Source organism: Acanthochromis polyacanthus, chromosome 5 (assembly GCF_021347895.1).
Source record: "Acanthochromis polyacanthus isolate Apoly-LR-REF ecotype Palm Island chromosome 5, KAUST_Apoly_ChrSc, whole genome shotgun sequence".
In the NCBI taxonomy this organism is placed as follows: domain Eukaryota; kingdom Metazoa; phylum Chordata; class Actinopteri; family Pomacentridae; genus Acanthochromis; species Acanthochromis polyacanthus.
In genome coordinates, this window is record NC_067117.1 from 43146266 (window position 1) to 43170621 (window position 24356).

At 44.5% G+C, this 24356-nt stretch overlaps 1 protein-coding gene across 1 annotated transcript in view; it reads right to left on the reverse strand.

Annotated features, from left to right (window-relative positions):
• The window catches only part of nfasca (neurofascin homolog (chicken) a), a 114143-nt gene that overhangs the window by 44328 nt on the left and 45459 nt on the right, over positions 1-24356 (reverse strand). The window contains 15 exon segments of the mRNA XM_022210803.2: positions 313-437; positions 561-708; positions 3405-3571; positions 3745-3856; positions 4797-4940; positions 5445-5576; positions 5653-5837; positions 6340-6451; positions 9432-9479; positions 9854-10024; positions 12122-12169; positions 12172-12243; positions 12531-12727; positions 20339-20444; positions 23427-23444. Coding sequence (XP_022066495.2) covers positions 313-437; positions 561-708; positions 3405-3571; positions 3745-3856; positions 4797-4940; positions 5445-5576; positions 5653-5837; positions 6340-6451; positions 9432-9479; positions 9854-10024; positions 12122-12169; positions 12172-12243; positions 12531-12727; positions 20339-20444; positions 23427-23444 — 1785 coding nt within the window.

Here is a 24356-nt window from a genome sequence, read left to right on the forward strand (position 1 = left end):
ATAGCTGAAAAATAGCTGTCAACAAAAATTGAAGACATTTTATAAAAAAAATGTACAGAATATCTACAGTTGTGAACAAAAGTTTACATGTACTTGTAAAGACCATGAACATCACAGCAGTCATGAGTTTCCAACATCCAATAGAACTAGCATTTCCTGATGAGCTCACTAAAACACACACATCTTTATCACAAAAACAATCATGCATTTTTGTTCTTTCATGTATTATTATAGGTCTTCTGGAAATATGACAAAACCTGGTCTAAAAGGAGTAATACTCCACTGCAGTGTATGGTCTGATTGTGGGTGTACCTAACACAGTGAGGCGGGCTGAGGCTGAATCCTGGTCTATCTCAGATTTAACAGTGCATGTGTACGTTCCCTCATCGCCCTCATTGACATTGGAGATGGTCAGCGACTCTTCACCCTTCCTCAGCCTGGAGACACACAGAGATCAGTTGTTTTACAGCTGCAGCATTTCATTTACTGGGTTACACTTTGTCTCTTCAGCTTCCTGCTGACCGGTGCAGTTCATACAGACCACCACTAGCTGTCATTACCTCCATCCCAGAGACAGAGGCTTATCGTCCTTCATCCAGGCCACAGTGACAGTCAGGCTGGGATCAGACTTCACCTTACAGTCAAAGCGAGTTGTAGAGCCCCTGACAGCTGATTGGTGCTCGGGCAGTCGAACTATACGAGTCGGTTCTGGGTTGGAGTTAAGATCAAGAGAAACACACACACAGAAACAGGTAGAATATGAACTTGTGACTATCAGTGGAAGGTGATTCACTTTCTGTCTGGAGACGCAGAGTTTGGTGCCGCAAGGTCCAATCCTGAAAGTGAGAATTCTACAGTTTATTAATCAGATGCTTTTATCCAAAGTGATGTACATCTGAGAGTAGATACACCACAAGAAGGATCAAGTCAGGAGGAAACAACCTGGAGAAGACTCATAAAACTCGTTCTAGTGTGACAGTAGGACTGTGGTGTCTACAGGCAGTGTGGACGAAATAGATTTTTTATTTTTTATTTTTTTTGCAGTCTGTTAAGTGCAAAGGTGTTCAGTGAAGAGCTGGTTTTTAGCCTTTTCTTAAAGACTGAACAGAGTTTGGTAACTTGTTCCACCACCGGGGAACCACAGAGCAGAAGAGTCCAGCTATGGTCCAGCCCTGTTCTGGAGGTTTTATCAGGAGCCTTTGGTTGGAGGGAGGGAGTGTAGACCTGAATGAGAGAGTTCAGGTAGGCTCGAGCTGTTTTCATTCTAGTTTTCAATGCAAGTGTCAGAGTTTTGAATTTTATGGGGGCAGAAGCTGGAAGCCAGTGAAGAGATGTGAACAGAGAGGTGACATGAGCTGTTTTTGTTTGGTTGAAAACCAGACGTTCTGCTGCATCCTGGATCATCTGCAGAGGTTTGACCGTGCATGCAGAATTCACACAAACATCCATCTTTCTAGGGCTGCACAGTGGTCTAGTGGTTAGCACTTTCGCCTTGCAGCGAGAAGATCCCCGGTCTGGGCCTGGGATCTTTCTGCATGGAGTTTGCATGTTCTCCCTGTGCATGCGTGGGTTTTCTCCGGGTACTCCGGCTTCCTCCCACAGTCCAAAAACATGCTGAGGTTAATTGGTTACTCTAAATTCTCCGTAGGTGTGAATGTGAGTGTGATTGTGTGTCTGTATATGTAGCCCTGTGACAGACTGGTGACCTGTCCAGGGTGTCCCCTGCCTTCACCCGAGTCAGCTGGGATAGACTCCAGCACCCCCCATGACCCTAGTGTGGATAAAGCGGTGTATAGAGGATGGATGGATCCATCTTTCTAATCATTAATTTGACTAAAACAAATACGTGAAGTTGGCTTTCGTGGTCAGATAACTTTACTTGAATAAAAACGCAATTCCTTCTAAAAATTATTATTGCATATTATTGCATTCATATTGAAAGTATGTTGACAGACTGTAGGAAATGTAGGCGACTAGTGTCAAAGTCCTGTGATTTGTACGTCCAGCCATCCACACCAGCATCCCCTGCTCTTTAACAGATCTTCAGTGTGATATAAGAAAAGCTTCGCCAGAGAACATAATCCAGGCAGCAAATCAATCCGGCGGTGAGCCAAACCACACTGCTGCACTTCACAAACCTTGGTGTTTCAAAGATGTTCTGACCCAGCTGTCAGTGACTCAGGTCTACACGTCAAACATGCTGTCTGGAATAAGTGACTGTTCAAATACTGCTTTGTACAACGTGGCACGATCTGCAGGCTCATAATGCTTTGCCTCATTGGTGTATTTAACGACGCACATTCAGAGTAAGGGCAGTTTTTAGCAGAAAGGCCAGAAAAGCATACATTTTCATTGGGCTTTTTCTAGATGAGAATCTCGTCTTGCCATCTGACTAAAAAAATGAAATCAAACTTAGCACAAGTTAATTTAAAAGACTTGCTACTTGTTTTTCTCTTTATTGTACGACCTTTTCAAATGAGCTGGGATCATGCTGTTTTTCTGGAGTGGGCCTTATCCACACAGACCAGGGTTGGTCATTTTGGGAACTTCAGTTGTGAAGTTTGAATTTGGGTTTCTGTTTTTCTTACCGCAAAAACTATAAAACCAAACTCTGACTTAACAAATACATTTCTGACACATCCTCTCCAAGCCAATCATTTCACTGCTATCAACTGTTAGAACTGTTTTCTCTGCTGCTGTCAACAGTCGTATTGGTTGTTACTTTGATGAACCCTCCTTCTCTCCACTCATTTCCAGTTTTCATCAGTGCCAGCACCCAGTGGTCCCTCCACTGAACTTAACAGAAGCCTTGCTCCAATCACATCCAAATGCTCAGCTGTTGCTCCTCATTTCTTCACCCCATGAGGCTTCATCAAGAGTCATAGTCCTGACTGTACCTTTACATCATGGCAGGGTCTAACTGCTGAATACTTCACTCGTTTCCTCTGCTTTTCCTACCATGCACAGTATGTCAAATACATTACTTTAACTAATCGTTTAATTTATTTGCCCTGATCTAAATGAAAAAACAACCTTGGCAGATGACTTCACTGAGTTACATTTTTTCAGTTCATCTAATTCTTGATGCGATGAAATACAAATGTATAAATGAGGCACGTAAAAAAAGGCACAAGAGATGCATGTATAGTGCACGCTATTTGGCAAAGGAAAGAAAAGCATTTCATATTTCACACAGAGTTCTGACTTGCAGTAGGCGTTCATTTAAACCCTGCTGGGGCATCATGTTGTCTGCACATGATGTCCTGTTACACAGAAACTGTCCAACTTCATACCAACATGTCGCTGTGCGTTTGCTGCATGACTGCATTTCTAAATTTCAGCTTTTATCCTGAAGCGCTGCAGCATGCTTCATATGACTGAGTGCAGCAGTGATGTTGTCTAACCTTTGACCTCCAGGCGGACCTGGTTTTCAGCTGTGCCCAAGATGCTGTTGGCCACACAAGTGTAGGTGCCCTCGTCCTCTGCTCGGGCACGTTTTATCTCCAGTGTGCCGTTGATATGAGCCCGGTACTGACCACCATCCAGTCCACTGCCCTGCCCGTTCTTAAACCTACCACACAAGAGACATGATTAAAAAAGGACAACCACAGATTAGTAAAGCTGACAGCAACAATTTCAGTGTGTTGCTCAAGGACAGTTTAGCAAGAAAAATGGATGAGGTTTTCAGTAGGTGACACCAAAACCAGGATTTCTTAGTTTAACAATGAAACACTGGCTACTCACCAGCGCAGCTCTGGTAAAGGGGAACCAAAGAATGGGCAGTCTAGGAAGGTCCGGTTGTTCTCTATGACTTTAATCAACTGGTTTTTGGGTCCGAGCATCCTTGGAGGCATGTCTACAGGAAGACGAGCTGTGGTTAAACCTCAACAATGTTCATCACTGACAAAAATGAAGATGGACTCTGAATGTCTTCACAGCTTCATCAGAAATTCATTCATTCTTAAGTCAAAATCTTAACATGTCATAAAGTCTTACATAGCTCTGAGTCACAGTAGACTTCTGTGTATAAGGTGGATACGTTACATACAAGAAACATCTATTTCATGGGTACAGCGCTGCTAGCAGGTGGCTTCAAAAGATCCCTGAAGCAAACAGACTCCCGTTTAAGAAGTGTCAACTTCTCTCTACCACCACTAATATTTTTTAATGACCTAGTATGTTATTAGTCAAAAATTTGAATAGGTGGTCATTTAAGAATTCAGACCTAAAAAATTGGATTAGAAGGAACTGTGTTTATCGTGTGGCTGTTGACTGATCGCTGTGACTGACAGAAAACTCTGATTTTTCTTCAGCTGTGCAGTTCTACTCTATTTTTGATTAGGAAGCTACACCAACAACACCCTCACAGAGCTTTGGTGTGCAACACTTCTGTAAGCTGTATGCTTGGACTGGTTACAATCCCTGCCCTGGACACCAAATGCAGCTAAAGCAGGTAATCCTAACCATTGTGAGAACCACTCATGTTCCAGGAAAGCTAGTGTTTGCCCACACTTATTTCTAGATTATGAAAGACAACATCTTGCACTCCTTTGGAAGGTTCTGGCTTAAAAAATCAACAATATGCTGCAACCCTGGACTTCAGACCAGCTCCCAACCAAATCATAGTCTGATGTCACACATCACTCCATCCATCTTTACATACAGTCTACGGTATCCGTTCAATTCATACTTTGTCTTCACATCGTTACAAAGTTTTTAGTGCTACACCATCCAGCCGTATGGCTTTTCACAATGCCTCTGTTTCCTCTGTGTCAGCCCTTCCCTCAGTGCCTCACCGAGAACGCTGACGAAGGCATTAGCCAGCAGGTAGCCGTGCTGGTTGGAGGCGTTGCACTGGTAGACAGCACTGCTTCCAATCTGCACTGAGCGAAAGATGATGGTGTCACCGAGCTCCTGTCTGTTTGGGCTGGAAGGAGAACCTGTGGCCAGGAGGAGAACGGAGGAAGAAGAACAGCTTAGGTGATGAAGACAGAGACAAAAAAAGAGTTTTGAATTTCAAATGACAGTCACTGTGTATGCTAACAAACTTTATTCAAATTTGATTTGATGTAAATGATTATATTTACACCCAATGGACAGTAATCCACACTATCTGCAGATAATTTTACTCATGGAACTGCAATGAAAATAATACAAATCTTTGGAATATAGATAACTAAGCTACATGTGTAACCAACCCTCTACTGTACCTTTAAAGGTAAATAAATCAGGTCACATAAGTCACATCCCAGCGCGATGTAAGGCTGCTCAGAGGGTAAGTACAGAAAACTGTATTCATACAGGTCAGCTGTAAACTGGTCTCACCAGACACACTTGTGGACTTCATAACAATTCCAAAGAAAGAGATGAATCTATCTCTTATAATAAACAATGTGCAGCCTTGATTTTCAGACACTTTTTAATCAGAAAGAAGGAGTCCCTACTTTCGATAGGGTTTCCATTGATAAGCCACTGGATATTGGGTTTAGGGTTGCCATTTGCCCGACACACCAGACGTCCATTCTCATCCGGGGCTAGCACCAGGTCTGACGGTTTGTCCAGCCAGTAAGGAGCCGCTGGAAGACAAAGGATTAGAATGTTAGCACAAGTTAATTTACAAATAGAAACACCCAACCACTGCAACCTCCTCACCTTTGATCTGAACGAAGATGGAGTGGCGTATGCTGCCTAAATGGTTGTTAGCCATGCATACATACTCCCCTGCATCCTCCTCTGACACGTTGATAATCTTCAGGGTTTTGTTGTAATTCTCAAACTTCACCTTCCTTCCTGGCAGGTCCCCACCCTTCTTAAACCACTTGATGGTGGGTGTTGGACTAAAGGGGAAGACAAAGGGAGGAGAGGCATGTATGGGTTTGGCCTTGTGGCCTCATTTGTCTTAGTTTTTGTTGCACACGCAGAAAAATAGCAGATTGCGATACATGCTACTACAAAAGTAGGACTACATGCTGGTTGGTGGTTGTTGGGTTCATCTTACTTTGAAAGTTTGGAGCTTTTTATTTGAAAATCCTCTCATCATTTTGACTTAATGTAAAGATCCTTGAACTACCGGTGTTTAAGCCTGTGTGAATCAGGCTTTCCCTTAATAATGCTGCCTTGGTTCGTTTGTAAAATACAAGCAAGTATGTCAGTTTGAGTGTGCTGATGTCACGTGACGTTATAAACAGTGACCGAGAAGACCCCACATGGTTAAACAGCACAAGCAAACACTGATGAATGGGTTTGAGAAACTTACAGATCTTTCTGTATTGTAGCAGTACTGTCATAGACTGAATATTTCATCCATTCTAATCTCGTATGTGTGTAGAAAGCACTCACAGTCCAGCAGCAATACACTCCAGCAGCAGCTGCTCATCTCGTAGCACCATTTTAGAGCTCTCAGTCCCTGGTGGTGAGAGGAAGATCGGCGTGGACTCTGCTACTTTACGGCCTGCAGACAGGAGTGAGGACGGTTAATACACACACAAACACATTCATTTATCCATGTCGCATGATTCACTTCCTACAAGCAGCTAAACAGCCTCTTGTCAGGTCAGTCTGATGGTGTTATTGTGATCATTTCCTTGTGGCTTCAGCTCTCTGTGCAGTCTGTAATCGGGTCTGAAACCCTCTGGCTTTTCTCACAGGAAGACATTAAGAGATGCAGAAACAGCAACAGGTTCATTGATCTTGTTTAGTGTTCACCGAGGGAACACAGATGGCAAAGATTGCCATTTCGAGCTCAGGTGGAGCAGCTGATAAAATTAGTTTCTGCTGTGCTGAGATTAATTGAAGATGCTATTTCAGGTCATGTAGTCAGTGGATTAGTGTTCAGCCTCATGGTAAACACTGCTGCAGGGCTTTCAACCTGCACTGAGCCACAGATACAGCAGGGAAGTGGCTCCTGTGTCAGTCCTAAAGCCTTTAGAACAGAACCATGTGTTCTTCAGAGATGGCTTTTACTTACTAAAGAGAAGATCAAAAGGTTCACCTGTGCTACATGTACAGTGGTACTGCTTCAGCTTCTGCTGCTGCATTTGACTTTTTAATTGTTGTAGTTCTTATTTTTTTAGCAGTTATGCATGATTTGGACACTGAGGCCTTGGACTGACTACACCACGTCTATATAGAATAATCTTTATCATTAAGGATGCTGTTGGAAGTGAATTTTTATCTTTGATTTTTTGATTACATCTAGTAAGTCCTGACTCACCAGCAGCTTCAGTGTAAACCTGTAAAAAAGGCACAAACATTCAGGTAACATTCATTTGCTGCTGCGTTTAGACCCTCGTCTGCTCCAATCTCAGCCTTTAACACTGTGGACATAAGATCCAGTGAGCACAGAGATGCAGCCTGAGAAGCAGAGTGTGGGATTAATGATGCGTTAGCCTCGTGTCTGTATGGGATTGGGATTAAAGCATCTGTTAGCTGTTAGCTTCTCCAGTAGACAGACAGGTGCTGAGAAGAACAATGAAAAACAGAAGAAAGAAATGGTGAAATGAAAGTTGTTGTGGACACAGTTGCTACAGTGGGGAGTTTAGGATGAAGGCGACAGCACTCTGGAAACAGGTCAGACCTGAATTTCCCTCAGGATTAATAACGTATTCATCTATCTCTGACTATCTGGTACCCAGCACCTCCTGGATGATGGGAGCAGGACAGGCGTAGACCCTGTTCCACACGGTAAAAGCAGAGGTGTAGTCCTTGCCTCTGTGTTCAGCAGAGATTAACATTAAAGTGTGTGTGAACAAATCCACAGCTGCTACAGTCCCTGCAACTCCCCCACTCCCACACAGAAATGCAAACACAAGTAGGAGGCAGCAACTCTTATTTCCATACATATATGACTACTAATGAGCACAGCGTGAATCCAGGCTGAATATTCATCATGTGACCTAATCCTCCTCTGTCCCACAGGGCCTCAGAGCCGGCAGGATGGTCTCCCACTTGGAACATCTCCTCCCTCTGGGACATACCCCTTCTACCCCTGGGCTTCACTGCCCCCCAAATCAGTCGATGGCACATATGCTGCCACTTTTGCTGATCTGCTGCCTTCAGCTATCGGCTCATTCAGGAGCTGTGTGGAAAAACCAATTTACATATGAACCTCTCCATGTACAATACACTTCAAATGAGGGTAATCTGTGGGTTAATTACTGTATGTTCATTCATATATGTGATCATTTAACATGGACTGAAAGGTGGTCTGAGCAGATCTTTGACTGAAGGAATACGTGTTTCTACTGTGTACATTAGAGAGGTACTGGTTCATCTGGAGTCACATCTGGTCCAGTCAGACATCCTTCTACACTACATATGATGCCATCTGATTTGATTTAATAGAAAACAGATTAGAATACTGAATAGTGTATGAGTAGCTTCAGTACAAAATCTATTAAAAGCAGTTGTGATTTAAAAAGATGGCAAGAAATATTCTATATGTAATCTATGCAAGACAACATTTTACATGAAATTGTTTCTATTGTCTATTCCGATCTCAACAAAACCTATGTAGGAGGACTTTTTGGCAAGAAGATGTAAGTTAAAGGTGATTTCAACTGAACCAAGATACCACTAACTATAAACGATGCAATGCAAAGTAAAACAGTGCTTCAGTGAGTAGTGGCAGTTCTACAAGCACATGTAATGCTGAATGCTTTAAATGAACCAATAGTCACAGCTGTCACGAATCATACACTCCTCCATCCAGTGGACCAGAGTTCATTCTGAGGAGATTCAAACCAAGCCTATTCTAAGCTGTAGATTTCTAGGCACACATCACATAGCTCCTCGGGGATGTTTCCTCTGGTCATCGGGTGTTTCTACCTCGTCTTGCCTGTCCTAGTTAAATGTGATAAGATAAATATATTATGGCTCGTTCTTCAAAACATGATCTAAACCCAGGCTTTGCACAGTTAAGGCAATAAAAGTCTAGAAGACAGGCCGAATACATTTAGTTTCTGATGTTTCACTCTTGTAAACATAGTGAGCACATGTCTAATATGCTGTTGATCTTTAGCGTGCCACCAAAATAGGTCCAACCTCCTGAGGCATGGATTCTACAGATGCCCTGCAGATCACACGTGTTCCAGCACATCCCCCAACACCCCTGATGCCAGTTCATGGTTTGTCCTTCCACTGGAAACGTCCAACAAGGTCACTGCACCTTCTCATTCCTTCCACATCCAACACGAACCAACCCTTCCCTTAGAGTCAGCTGTATCCCCACCTTCACTTCCCATTCGAGGTAAACAGTCTCATTTTATGTTACGTAAGTTGTCAGAATAGCATAAAACAAAGAGTTATGCCTTTAAGAGCAGTTAGCGGGTTAGCTTCAGTGAGCTAGCAGATTAGCATGTCAACGATGTTACTGTGGGACAGAATTAAAGAGGTGGACAGGAGGTAGAGGTGTCCTGACTGAAGAAACTCACCACCGTAGGGGTCAGTGGCATTGTAAGATGTGTCATTAAACGGCTCCGCTGGAAACAACAGCACACATTGGTTCATCAGTCTACACACAAACTCACACCAACACACACTCAGACAGTCAGAAACCACACCAGACAAAGCTGAAAGAAAATATCCACCATTATATCAATCGATCTAGCATTTCAGCAGCCACCTGAGGAATATCATTATACAGGTTTAATTCACTGCCTGTCATGTCCTGTCACCACCTCTAGATGGAGCTGTGTCACACTGAAGAGAACAGAACAACAGCAGTTCAAACAACAGCTTACAGGTAATCACTAAAGTTCCTCAGTGTGTGTGTGTGTGTGTGTGTGTGTGTGTGTGTGTGTGTGTGTGTGTGTGTGTGTGTGTGTGTGTGTGTGTGTGTGTGGTATGTACTTACTGGTCTGAACTTTGAGTGTGAAGGGGTTCTTCTGCTGGATGGTGTGTGTGAAGAGGAAGCGAGCGTTGCAGCTGTAGTCTGTGTGAGCGTCTTGGGCTAAAACATTGGAGAAGTACAGGTCTCCATTCAGCCCCATGGACACTCTCTTATCCTGAGGGATGGGACTCATACCTGGAGGACAGAAAGAGAGAGAAATGACTAAAGAGAAAGAGACAGGAACCAAACCTGGATCAAGACATGAGATTTACTCAGACGCTTCTGGAAACACCATCCTAGCATCCTGCAGTTACAGAGAACTGAGTTTCTAAAAGCATTAAGTTAAAAAAACTGTGAACTTTTACCTGTAATGGCAACCTTGACTGAACTTCTATTCATGATTTAGAACCATTTACTTTTTCCACTTGTAAAGACAATTACTAAATGTTAGTGCAAATACAGAACTCTGAACTAACTATTCACAGATAACACCACGACATTAAGAACAAGATACTCAGACATGGTTGGCCTTTAATATAAAGCCTTTGTGATGTCACAGCTGAAGTAGTTTGTAGGTTTGTAAGTTATGAGATGATTCAGAGTAGAGTTTTGTACATTTCCAACAGTTAAGAATGATGACCCTGACCACTGCTGTGGAAGCAGATGTTTTCCACATATAGTGGAAGTGGACAGAAGCACACTTTCCTTGATTTGCTGTTATGACAAACTCTTTCTTTGGTTTCACATCTTATAGGAGTCAATCTTCCTGTTATCCGTTCACTTTTTTGCTGGGCTGGAGGTTTGACTGGATACCTGCAGCTGACCATGCAGCCACAGGCTAACCACGACATGCGCTGGATGGCAGAAAATATAAGATCCAGCATTTTCAGAGACTGAGTGATCCTACAGACAAAAACTTTGGTTATCATAGCTTCTATACTGTCTTCATCTTTTGCAATCCATCAACTGTTGGTCTCAGTTTCATGGATCACAGTGGTAATTTGCTTCAGGAACCCTGTAGTTAAGCAGGTCGCTGCGTATCAACTAACACCTACACTTCAGATGTATGATACAAAGATTATTTAGCTGTGATTCAAGCTGCACATCATCAGCTGTATGTTGCATCTTCACTTTAGCAAACCATGTTCTCCTGTTTTTCCAGAAATCGTGATACCACCAACCAAAAATATAACATACTAATTTAGAGGCAAAGTCCCTTTAAGGTTAACCGCTGGTTTCAAAATGCATCTATTCCCACACACAGTGCAGTCTGATGTCAGTTCAAGTTGACTCTGCTGATGTGTCGTCATGAAGTTGCTTTAGGCAAACGTTAACTTCCACGGCACAGACGCCATCATCACACTCTGGACGTGAGCCGTCTGGCCGTCAAGACGAGGCCTCAGGACCAATTAGCAGCTGGCCAGCAGTCCTAGTCATGCATCACTGTTACACCCCAACGTCTGGACGACATGACAGGATGGGGCAGAGGAAGGTTGATGAAATGTTCACTCCATTAAGTCTGTGATACCAAATACTGAACGAAAATAGAGTTTTCATCAGTGGTATGATTTGTTATGCTGTTTGTGTGTGATGCTTTTGGTCTCTGCTTGGCTGTAAACTGTCTCCTGGATGGACATGAAGTCTGCTCTTCCTATGGATGACACAGAGACACACAGGCTGAGCTATCCTCTAGTGTAATCTCCTCTACAGAACGAAAAACCAGAGCAAACAAGAAGGAGAGGAAAGGATGCCTGAAAACACTCAAACTGCTGACAAGAAGAAAAGACTAATTAAAGCATTCTGCTTAGAGGTCACTGGAGACAAGACAAATGAGGCTGGTCTCCAGATTACCTGAGAGATCTCTGGCTCTTTACAGAGTCAGAGGACGGAAAGCAAATAACCTTCCAGAGCCCAGACAGTTTCTTCAGGGACTGACTTCATTTGTGGTGGTTAGAGAAACTCAACACCAGTTAATGCTTCAACTCTGAGAGTAATGCATCCATTCTCCTGATCTACACTCAGATTGAAGAGGAGAAATTCATTTAAATAATTCTTGTTTAGGGAATATGGATTGCCAAGAGTTTCATAATTGATTTCTATTTCTCTCTTGATGTAAATCAGTTGTGGGCTGCTCACTAGCTTTATCTTCAGATGATAAAACAGCAGCAGATGAGGGTTGATGTTGTTATTTTTAGTGGCACACACAGCGATGGCAGTGAGAAGAGAAAAAGGGCATGAAACGCTCTACATTTAGAGAAAGAAAGAGACATGTTGGTGTGAAGGAGTGCTCACTGCTGTCCATCCAGAAGGTGAACGGTGGAGGCAGGCCTGGTGGGGGTTACAGGGTAGGACCAGCGGGGAGCCTTCAGTCACCGACACCGGCTCCAGCACCTCCTTAGGCCACAGAGGAGCCTCTGGAGGAAGACGGAGGTAAGAAATGAGAAAAAGGAAATTTACAGCTGATCTTTGAGTCTTTACTGTTCTCTACAAATGACCGTCAATGTTGGCAAAATGTGAAATATTTAAAGCTCTATCTCTGGAACAAGCATACAAATAAGCTCCTGACTGTTCAGTTTTCTGTTTTCTAACATAACCTTAACTTTCTTTATAGCTTGTGATTATGTTTCAATGTGTGAATTACGTCCAGATATAGTACATAAATAAGCATTATTAGCAATCAATGTGTTCTCGTGGTTCTTACTGGAGACCCGGAGCAGGATTTTGTTGGACAGCGCCACTCCCAGGTCATTGTTGGCAAAGCACTGGTATTCTCCTTCGTAGTCCTCTGGCCGTCCTCCGCTGCGGAAGCCGATCTCCAGAGTTCCTGAACGTTTCCGCATATTCACCCTGGGATCTTTCCCAATGTTGAAAAATTTCCCGTTCCTTCGCCATGAAAACCTAAGCAGCAGTTAAACAGATCATAATGAGCTTTAAAAACTAGTTCTGCATCCTGCTGCTGCTGCTCTCCTTTGTAATTCACATTTTGACAAGAGACACCTAAAACTGGTGCAACAGAGATTCACCCAAACGTCCATGAAGCCCAAACAGCACAATAATCACATTAAATATAGATTCAACAATCAAAACATGTGGACGTTCTTTGCCTGCCACTCAGCTGGGTCACATGACAGCAGCACAAAAATCATCGTGCTCTGCATGTGGATGTGATATTACTGAAGCTTAATCCTGCTCCATGTGTTGCTTCCAGAGGGCTGCCTGATTAATGTGCAACACTAAATATGCTTACTTAAGCTGACTATTTTTAGTGAGGAGTGTGGATTTACAGAAGATGCTGTCATTTACAGTCAGTCTGGGCCTGTTAGAGGTGCGCTACAGTGCAGAGCTACAACAACAGGCCGCTGGTGAGGTACTGGAGCCGACGGCCGTGTGTGTGTTAGGGTGTGTGCTGCGTAGTGACAGACTGAAGTGAATAGTATCAGTGAATGTTTCATGAGCATGAATAGTCAACCGAGTGCATTATTAGAGCACAAAGCCTGTCCTGGGAAGAGGAGAACCAGTGTGTGTGCATGACAGGGTGGTTGTGAGAGTCTTATTGTGAGGTCCTGTAGGTTTGGGTGCATGTGTGCATGTGTGCGTGTGTGCGCGTGTGCGTGCGCGTGCGCGTGTGCGTGTGTGTGTGTGTGTGTGTGTGTGTGCGGGTAATTATAGGGACCTAATGTCCCCACAACCATAGGAAAACCAAAAGAAATGTCAATTGTGGGAACCTCGGTTGAGTCCCCATGAGAGGAAACACTGTTTTCTTGGCCATGTAGTTGTTACTGAAAAAAGTAAAAGTGCAAAAACGTTTCTTCAGGGTTAGGCATTGTTTTGGTTATGGTTAAGGTTAGGGTTAGGGTAAGGGTTAGATATGAATGGGAGTCAATGGTATGTCCCCACAATGATAGAAAAACTGTGTGTGTGTGTGTGTGTGTGTGTGTGTGTGTGTGTGTGTGTGTGTGTGTGTGTGTGTGTGTGTGTGTGTGTGTGTGTGTGTGTGTGTGTGTGTGTGTGTGTGTGTGTGTGGGTCTTATGTAAGGCCAGTCTGTCTCCAAATAAACAATGTACCACTGTCCTGAGCTGGTCATATCCCCAGTGATGTAACCACAGGAGGCCATGGTATCTGTGTGTGTCACCATGTGTGTGTGTGTGTGTGGGTGTGTGTGTGTGTGTGTGTGTGTGTACAGACTTGCTTCTAAGTGACAGAGGTGTCTGTGTGTAGATATGACTAGGTTGTAACATTCCTTTGTGTGTGTAAATACATCTACTAGAATAGGGAAAGCAGAGTAGAGACAGCAGCTCATTCTGCAGAACAGGTCCGACTGCAGCACACGTTATTGCTGATTTAAAGCTGTTTTAATGCTGTTTAAGAGGGAAAAACACTCTGGCTTCTTTGTATTTCTTAAAACCAATTACAGTCATTGTGGGCGGGGCTGAGGGAAGGAGTTCTCTGACAATAGAGATGGTGGAATAGTTTTGAAGAACATCTGCCTGCAGAGAGATGACCACTCTGATTAAATTGAATCATCCACTAACAAAAACTAGCAGAGCTGTCTGACTGTATGATCCCAATATTCTCAAAACTTTCAATTCCAGTTTCATTCAGAAACAAAACCACAGGTATGGCTTAAAGAGTAGAATCTTTTACAGACATGAGAGCTCTACTGAAAGATATCCGTGCCCGTAAAAATTAAAGAGAGGAGAAAAAACAGAGCACAGGATATACAGGTTTCTATGAGCTGATTGTTTTCCAGACAGCAGCCATAAACAGGGTTTGAGGGAGGACAGAGGAAGATGATTGGGTTTAGAGCAGCTGCAGCAGACAGCCAGACAGAGTGATGGAGGGATGAAGGACATAGAGGAGGAGGAAAAAACATGACAGGCCACTGGTCAGGAAGACGGAGGTCACACTGAGGTCACGGGGTTGGTAGAGGACAGACAGACAGACAGACACAGACAGACAGATACAGACAGACAGATACAGACAGACAGACAGACAGACAGACAGACAGACAGACACAGACAGACAGATACAGACAGACAGACAGATACAGACAGACAGACAGACAGACAGATACAGACAGACAGACAGACAGACATACAGATACAGACAGACAGACAGACAGACAGATACAGACAGAGAGACAGACAGAGAGACAGACAGACAGACAGATACAGACAGAGAGACAGACAGACAGACACAGACAGACAGACAGACAGATACAGACAGAGAGACAGACAGAGAGACAGACAGACAGACAGATACAGACAGAGAGACAGAGAGAGAGACAGACAGACAGATACAGACAGACAGACAGACAGAGAGACAGACAGACAGACACAGACAGACAGACAGACAGATACAGACAGACAGATACAGACAGATACAGACAGACAGATACAGACAGACAGACAGATGTGGTGTAAAGTGAGAGGCGTGAGGACAGGGACACACTGAGGACACAGAAGGGACATAAAGACAATGACTGCTACAGTGGGGGGGGGGGAAGAGAGATTGCTTTCAGCTCTCCATTGGACACTCTGGACTCTTTTCTGATCACCCTCTTGCTGCACATGATTGGTATAGAGACTCAGCCTTCTCATCAGACTTAGTGTGAGTTCCTCAGAGCATTTTCTGAATTATCTGCAGGGCGTTTCTTGTTGCGCGCTGCATGAGTCTACATTGTTAACACCATGGACTCTACTGTCATCACTAGTACAATCCAGCCAGTGAAAACACTGGTAAAATGTCTCTTGGAGGAGATTTGTCATGTTTGTAAAAGTCATTGCTTATGAAATGTTCATTCCATGTGAAGGAGGAGGCAGTGATGTGAAATGTTCTTCTGTTCACAGTAGGATATAGTCATCATACAACTCAAGATAGCAGCTGCTCGTCCTCTCACTAACTGATGGAGATTCCAGCTGTCTTCATCAGTAAACATTGTGAATACTACCCTTCAAACAGAATGCTACACTGCAGACAACCTGTTTACCACATAGTACAGGAGTGTGATGTGAACAAAGCATAGTGATGTTGAGTTGGACATGTGAGGGTTAAAACACAGCATGTAATACAGCACAGTATGTACTGACTGTCAGAGCTCTGGTGGAGATGTTTGCTCTTTCTACCACCTAGACGGTGGTAACTGCTACTTGGATGTTGACTTAAAGCCTTTTGGAGAACTAACTACTAGGGATGTCCCGATCCGATCACATGATCGGATATCGGGCCCGATCATGTGATTACAGACTCGATCGGGATCGGAAGTGACCTCCCGATTTGGACTCGGTTGGATATATATGTTTATTTTTTATTTAATTTCCTTTTTAAATGAGATGTATGTAGATGAAAACAGGAATAGGCTCAAACCTAACAAGGTGGAAATGTTGGTTTTCATCAAGAAAAACATACATGTCCTTCAGTGAAACTCTAGACAAATATGTGCCATTCATAAGAGCACATTACTACTGGCCTTACAGTATTATAAAGTGGCTCTTTGTTAACTTTGTTCCCTATTGTTTACATGCCTTTGAGTTGAGCTGACCTTAATAGATAATATACATATTTTACTATATTAGAAAAGAATCGGATCGGGACTCGGAATCGGCAGATACTCAAAATGATAGGACTCGGACTCGGACTCGGACTCGGTGGCAAAAAAACCTGATCGGGACATCCCTACTAACTACTGCACTACAAATGCTTAAAGGAGAGTAACTTCAGAGAAGCATTACTGGAGGGGAGAGTCCTGGAGCTTCGCCTCATTAGAGCTTCAATATAACTCACAGGTATTTTGTTTTTGTTGAGTGGATCAGCCATTTAAAGGTCCAAAGTTAGCTAATATCAATATTAATAGTAAGTAAAGAATCCAAATACTACTGGTGGTTTTTAACTGTGCAGCTTGTTTATGTTGTAGTGATCCAGATAATCCACAGAACAGCAGGTTTTACAGCAGCATATTCCTCTATAATAGTAGTTCTGATATAAACTGTCCACAGTGTGGTCTGTGTTCTACCTAAGAGATCATTTTGAGGGCAGTCCTTTGTTAAATACCAAACAAAACGGCAATGCCAGTAAATGAAACAAGTCTTCAAATCTAGAACTCAGAAACTTTAAATTGGAAAAAACAGTTATATTTTGGGCCCAGTGTCTCGTTGTGTCTGCAATAGAAAGAGCTCCGTGTGCATGTGAGTGTGTGTGTGAGAGCTCCGTGTGCATGTGAGTGTGCGTGTGAGAGCTCCGTGTGCATGTGAATGTGCGTGTGAGAGCTCCGTGTGAGAGCTCCGTGTGCATGTGAGTGTGCGTGTGAGAGCTCCGTGTGCATGTGAGTGTGCATGTGAGAGCTCCGTGTGCATGTGAGTGTGCATGTGAGAGCTCCGTGTGCATGTGAGTGTGCGTGTGAGAGCTCCGTGTGCATGTGAATGTGCGTGTGAGAGCTCCGTGTGAGAGTTCCGTGTGCATGTGAGTGTGCGTGTGAGAGCTCCGTGTGCATGTGAGTGTGCGTGTGAGAGCTCCGTGTGCGTGTGAGTGTGCTGTGAGAGCTCCGTGTGAGAGTTCCGTGTGCATGTGAGTGTGCTGTGAGAGCTCCGTGTGCGTGTGAGTGTGCTGTGAGAGTTCCGTGTGCATGTGAGTGTGCTGTGAGAGCTCCGTGTGAGAGTTCCGTGTGCATGTGAGTGTGCGTGTGAGAGCTCCGTGTGCGTGTGAGTGTGCATGTGAGAGCTCCGTGTGCATGTGAGTGTGCGTGTGAGAGCTCCGTGTGCATGTGAGTGTGCGTGTGAGAGCTCCGTGTGCGTGTGAGTGTGCATGTGAGAGCTCCGTGTGCATGTGAGTGTGCGTGTGAGAGCTCCGTGTGCGTGTGAGTGTGCATGTGAGAGTTCCGTGTGCATGTGAGTGTGCTGTGAGAGCTCCGTGTGAGAGTTCCGTGTGCATGTGAGTGTGCTGTGAGAGCTCCGTGTGAGAGTTCCGTGTGCATGTGAGTGTGCTGTGAGAGCTCCGTGTGAGAGTTCCGTGTGCATGTGAGTGTGCTGTGAGAGCTCCGTGTTCGTGTGAGTGTGCGTGTGAGAGCTCCGTGTGCGTGTGAGTGTGCGTGTGAGAGCTCCGTGTGCGTGTGAGTGTGCGTGTGAGAGCTCCGTGTGCATGTGAGTGTGCGTGTGAGAGCTCCGTGTGCATGTGAGTGTGCGTGTGAGAGCTCCGTGTGCATGTGAGTGTGCGTGTGAGAGCTCCGTGTGCATGTGAGTGTGCGTGTGAGAGCTCCGTGTGCATGTGAATGTGCGTGTGAGAGCTCCGTGTGAGAGTTCCGTGTGCATGTGAGTGTGCGTGTGAGAGCTCCGTGTGCATGTGAGTGTGCGTGTGAGAGCTCCGTGTGCGTGTGAGTGTGCTGTGAGAGCTCCGTGTGCATGTGAATGTGCGTGTGAGAGCTCCGTGTGCATGTGAGTGTGCATGTGAGAGCTCCGTGTGCATGTGAGTGTGCGTGTGAGAGCTCCGTGTGCATGTGAATGTGCGTGTGAGAGCTCCGTGTGAGAGTTCCGTGTGCATGTGAGTGTGCGTGTGAGAGCTCCGTGTGCATGTGAGTGTGCGTGTGAGAGCTCCGTGTGCGTGTGAGTGTGCTGTGAGAGCTCCGTGTGCATGTGAATGTGCGTGTGAGAGCTCCGTGTGCATGTGAGTGTGCGTGTGAGAGCTCCGTGTGAGAGTTCCGTGTGCATGTGAGTGTGCGTGTGAGAGCTCCGTGTGCATGTGAGTGTGCGTGTGAGAGCTCCGTGTGCGTGTGAGTGTGCTGTGAGAGCTCCGTGTGCATGTGAGTGTGCGTGTGAGAGCTCCGTGTGCGTGTGAGTGTGCTGTGAGAGCTCCGTGTGCATGTGAATGTGCGTGTGAGAGCTCCGTGTGCATGTGAGTGTGCGTGTGAGAGCTCCGTGTGAGAGTTCCGTGTGCATGTGAGTGTGCGTGTGAGAGCTCCGTGTGCATGTGAGTGTGCGTGTGAGAGCTCCGTGTGCGTGTGAGTGTGCTGTGAGAGCTCCGTGTGCATGTGAGTGTGCTGTGAGAGCTCCGTGTGCATGTGAGTGTGCTGTGAGAGCTCCGTGTGCATGTGAGTGTGCGTGTGAGAGCTCCGTGTGCATGTGAATGTGCGTGTGAGAGCTCCGTGTGAGAGTTCCGTGTGCATGTGAGTGTGCTGTGAGAGCTCCGTGTGCGTGTGAGTGTGCTGTGAGAGCTCCGTGTGCATGTGAGTGTGCGTGTGAGAGCTCCGTGTGCATGTGAATGTGCGTGTGAGAGCTCCGTGTGAGAGTTCCGTGTGCATGTGAGTGTGCTGTGAGAGCTCCGTGTGCATGTGAGTGTGCGTGTGAGAGCTCCGTGTGCGTGTGAGTGTGCATGTGAGAGCTCCGTGTGCATGTGAGTGTGCGTGTGAGAGCTCCGTGTGCGTGTGAGTGTGCTGTGAGAGCTCCGTGTGAGAGTTCCGTGTGCATGTGAGTGTGCTATGAGAGCTCCGTGTGCATGTGAGTGTGCGTGTGAGAGCTCCGTGTGCGTGTGAGTGTGCTGTGAGAGCTCCGTGTGCGTGTGAGTGTGCTGTGAGAGCTCCGTGTGCATGTGAGTGTGCTATGAGAGCTCCGTGTGCATGTGAGTGTGCGTGTGAGAGCTCCGTGTGCGTGTGAGTGTGCTGTGAGAGCTCCGTGTGAGAGTTCCGTGTGCGTGTGAGTGTGCTGTGAGAGTTCCGTGTGCATGTGAGTGTGCGTGTGAGAGCTCCGTGTGCGTGTGAGTGTGCTGTGAGAGCTCCGTGTGAGAGTTCCGTGTGCGTGTGAGTGTGCTGTGAGAGCTCCGTGTGCGTGTGAGTGTGCTGTGAGAGCTCCGTGTGAGAGCTCCGTGTGCGTGTGAGTGTGCTGTGAGAGTTCCGTGTGCATGTGAGTGTGCTATGAGAGCTCCGTGTGCATGTGAGTGTGCGTGTGAGAGCTCCGTGTGCGTGTGAGTGTGCTGTGAGAGCTCCGTGTGAGAGTTCCGTGTGCATGTGAGTGTGCTATGAGAGCTCCGTGTGCATGTGAGTGTGCGTGTGAGAGCTCCGTGTGCGTGTGAGTGTGCTGTGAGAGCTCCGTGTGCATGTGAGTGTGCTATGAGAGCTCCGTGTGCATGTGAGTGTGCGTGTGAGAGCTCCGTGTGCGTGTGAGTGTGCTGTGAGAGCTCCGTGTGAGAGCTCCGTGTGCATGTGAGTGTGCGTGTGAGAGCTCCGTGTGCATGTGAGTGTGCATGTGAGAGCTCCGTGTGCATGTGAGTGTGCGTGTGAGAGCTCCGTGTGCATGTGAGTGTGCTGTGAGAGCTCCGTGTGCATGTGAGTGTGCTGTGAGAGCTCCGTGTGCATGTGAGTGTGCTGTGAGAGCTCCGTGTGCATGTGAGTGTGCTGTGAGAGCTCCGTGTGCATGTGAGTGTGCTGTGAGAGCTCCGTGTGCATGTGAGTGTGCTGTGAGAGCTCCGTGTGCATGTGAGTGTGCTGTGAGAGCTCCGTGTGCATGTGAGTGTGCTGTGCTTACGTTGGATCCGGGTTGCCCTTGGCCTCACACTCGATGATGATGTTATCTCTGGGGTCCACAATGTAATCCTTCGCTGACTCTCTGATGATTGTGGGGGGCTGTTTTACTGTAGGAGAAGCACAGAGACAAAGAGAAGGTTAGAGAAGTAAGGTCACACGATGCATGAACACGTGCACACAGTTATGCTTTCATCACTTCTGAGGACACTGACTTACATCCTTTCTAAGGTCATTACACCACACCGACCCCTAACCTTCTGATCCAATGATTGAGCTGATCCTAACCGGAACCTTTAACCATAGTGAAGACCTGAAAGATCTTCACCATTTTTGAGCCTCTCCGCGACTCTGTGGACGGTCATCCGGCTGACGTTCAGCTGTTTGGCTCTGTCAGACTTGCTGTGGCCAGCACGAAGGAGAGCAGATATCTCAACTCTTTTGACTTCCATCTTGATACAACTTCACCGGAGAACAAATTTGTATTAATGACACCTGCCTATAAGATAGAACTTTCAGTTTGTTTAATGGAATTTTTCATTCCGACATGTAAACGTCTCTAAAGATCATGAAACCGAGTGTAACAGAACTTTTGCAAAGCCCGGTATATACATACACACACACACACACACACACATATATATATATATATATATATATTAGGGTGCATCAAACCCCCCAAGTAAAAATATTGCCATGGCTATATAATAGAAATGTTGTACCCCTAATAAAAACTAATAAAATATTTTGAAATTTGGATAAATTCTACCTGGTCCACATTGACCATAAAATTTTGAAATAGTGGCAATATTCGAATAAATGGTTATATTACTATGGCAAGCAATGCCAAGCATTAATATTTACATTTTCCCAGAATTTTAAGTAGTAAATATCATTCTTCTGCACTTTTACTTTCAGTTTCTCAGAAATACATGGTTTCTAATCTAGAAGTATTGCTCTAATGCAGCATGTAGTCATACACTCGTCTACTGACAAAGTACAACAAAATGGCAAAAGCAGTTAAAAAAGTAAGGAATACTCGTGAATCTGCTGCTATATTTGGTCTTGGAGCGGGTATAACAGCAATGGATAAAGAAATTACAGGCTGCAGGCTGCCAACCAATGAGCAGGTGATAAGAAGTTACATGTTCCATCAACGTGAAGGATCAGCGCAGGGCACAGCATCCAATAGAACACAAAGGGACAATGCAAAGATTGTTCTGGACAAGATAATTCCATTTTATCAGAAAGGAAACATCCCTATGATTTCAGAAAAAAGGGCTTGTGAGAAAATTGTAGAACTAGTTGGGAAGAATTCTAAAATTCGAGAAATACCAGTAGACCGCCGTTCATCTCCAAGTGTACTGGCGAAACTGAAAGATATGGAAATTGATCTGCAGAAGACTTTTCCCCTGTGGACTAGAGTTGCAGAGCAAGTTATGAAAAACCAAGAAGATATCAAATTTCTTCAGTCAATGAAAACTGGCAGAATTGCCTCATTTGGTGTTCATGATCAGGCACTGGCATCCCAGATCCAGCGTAAAGAATCCTGAGAGCTAAAACAAAAGGAATTCCAAGAGAAGGCTGAGAAAAAAATGAAACGGCTAGTAAAACTGTTCAGCTGACTGACAGTGAAAGCAGTCAAGATGAAGATAACAGTGGTGAAGATTTGGTCACTCCTGGAATGACTTGAGTCTGTACAAGAAATCCCTCCAATACAAGGCAATCAATCCAACCGTATCAAAGAGTGCCATAACTGCTCTATCCTGTCATCTGTGGTATTTAACTACAGAAATGGTACCACTTGCACTCTTCAGTGATTTAACTCCATCAGGTGAGCAACTTGGCTGAGAGGCTCATGGCAGTGAAATCTGAACATGGTGACAGTCAGGACACACCTAGAAATCGCTTTGGTACAGGTTTTGGGAAGCCACATTTTCCAGCTGGCATCACACAGTCTACAACACTAGCAGATTTGGTTTCATGCGACTCCTGGTTCATCTTTAGACTGCTGTGTTTGGACACTCATTTCCTGACCAAAGAAGTTACTGAGTGGATGAATTTGCCATCTTATCTGTCTCCAAAATCAAAGATCAATGCCATTAACGTCATTAATGACTGTGCAGAAAGAGGCGTGAAGCTGAGTGCGGACTTTACTGGTGCTGCTAAGTCAGAAGAACACTTTCAGAATGTTCTACAAGTAGTGGAAACAGACAGGAAGGAGAGACCAAACCTCCGCAAGAGGAAGCTCATGGAATAGTGCATAAACACGAGTAGCTGAAGGTTACGACTTTATAGATTATGTATTTACCTTTGATTGGTTTATTTCGGACATAGGCCATCAGATACAAACTCTAGTAGCTTATCATGAAACCTGAAAGTTGCTGTGTTTAAACTACTAGCACTATTTAATGTTATATGTATTGTTCAAGAAAGTGTAAACATTAAATAGATTTCTGAAAGTTTAAATTACCTTTGTCTCATTTTTTAGTTTATCAATATTTTCCCATTTTTTCACCCTTGATGTGGACCCGGTAAACGTTAATCAAAATTCATGAAATTTTTACTAAATTATTTTTTCATGAGGTAAAACATTTTTATTATACCGCCATAACAAAAAAAAACATTTTAAAAATCATGGGGGGGTCTGATGCACCCTAATGTATATATATATATATATATATATATATATATATATATATATATATATACACATATATAGATCGATAGATAGATAGATAGATATAAAATCATGCACTTTGGATCTTTAATACATTTATTACATATCTTCTGGGATTATGACAGAATCTGCTTGGTTTATAGCTGTGCCAGTGATGAACCAAAATAAGGAGGTGGGATGACCAGATTATTTACTCGTGAAACCAACCAGAAAAGTTGGTGACACCAGAACTACCAATAGAAAAGTTAGTCTGGAGCTCTGAGAAGTCATGCTACTAAGAAAACTCAAATCAGACAACGTTGTACATCCCAGAAACCTCTAATTCCAACAGCTGTATGTCCATTTTTCATCCAGCAGATTGTGTCATGCCCTCAGAAGACGTATCAGAGAAATGCTAAAAAGAAACACTTACGGTCCTGCAGGATCTTTGCTGTTAGTCCAATGTAAAGCCAAAGAGAGACAGGGAGAAGCAAACTGTGATGTGACTGTTAATCATTTTAGAGACATATTAGTATTTACTGTGCTTTGTTATAACTCTGCATATTGATCAAAGTGTTATGTTCTGCTTCTGTGGTTCTCAACTACATGTTCACCTGCCTACCTGAGTCTCATCAAACCTCTTCTCTAATGTACTGTCCTAACATTTACTAAAGTAAGAGACTACTTTCTGACCTCCAGCCATGACCCCTCAGGTCAACAGCAGTCTGAGTAGACTTTGTGCTGTTTGTGGCACAGACTAATGAGAACAACCTAAAGTCAGCTAGCCTGCTACTACTCTTCTCTACATCATTTGCAGCATGAAACAGTTACCAGGTCTGTTCATGTTATATTGTAAAAATGGTTCTCATAGTCTGACTAAACCTGAAGTAGTTGTACTGCAGCTGTGATGCACGTGTACATGCACTCTTTTGACGGTGCTTGCTCCCTATTTAAGTGATTTAGGTTTAAATGGTTACTGTCCTGTCATCGCTGGTTATCATCGTCTCCTCACAGCTAACAGATCTGTATTCACTGACAGTTACATGAATGGAAATGAATGGAACAGGTCTTCATCATCTGGTGTTTGCATCTGAAAAATTGGTACCCTGATCCTAGAACAGTTGAGAACCACTGTGAGGACACATAGGCCCCTTTCAGACATGGCGCATGGAGCATTGTTGGGTTATTCCATCCATTAAAGTGGCAGCATTCTGTCATTCATAACCTCACTTATCTGTGAACATTCCTGCTGGTTGTATTCACACAAACCACTGCGGTGCCTAAACAATCATTCAGTCTAGATTAGTCAGTGTGAGTTATAAAACATCCATCCATCATCTATTCACCACTTAACCCTCATCAG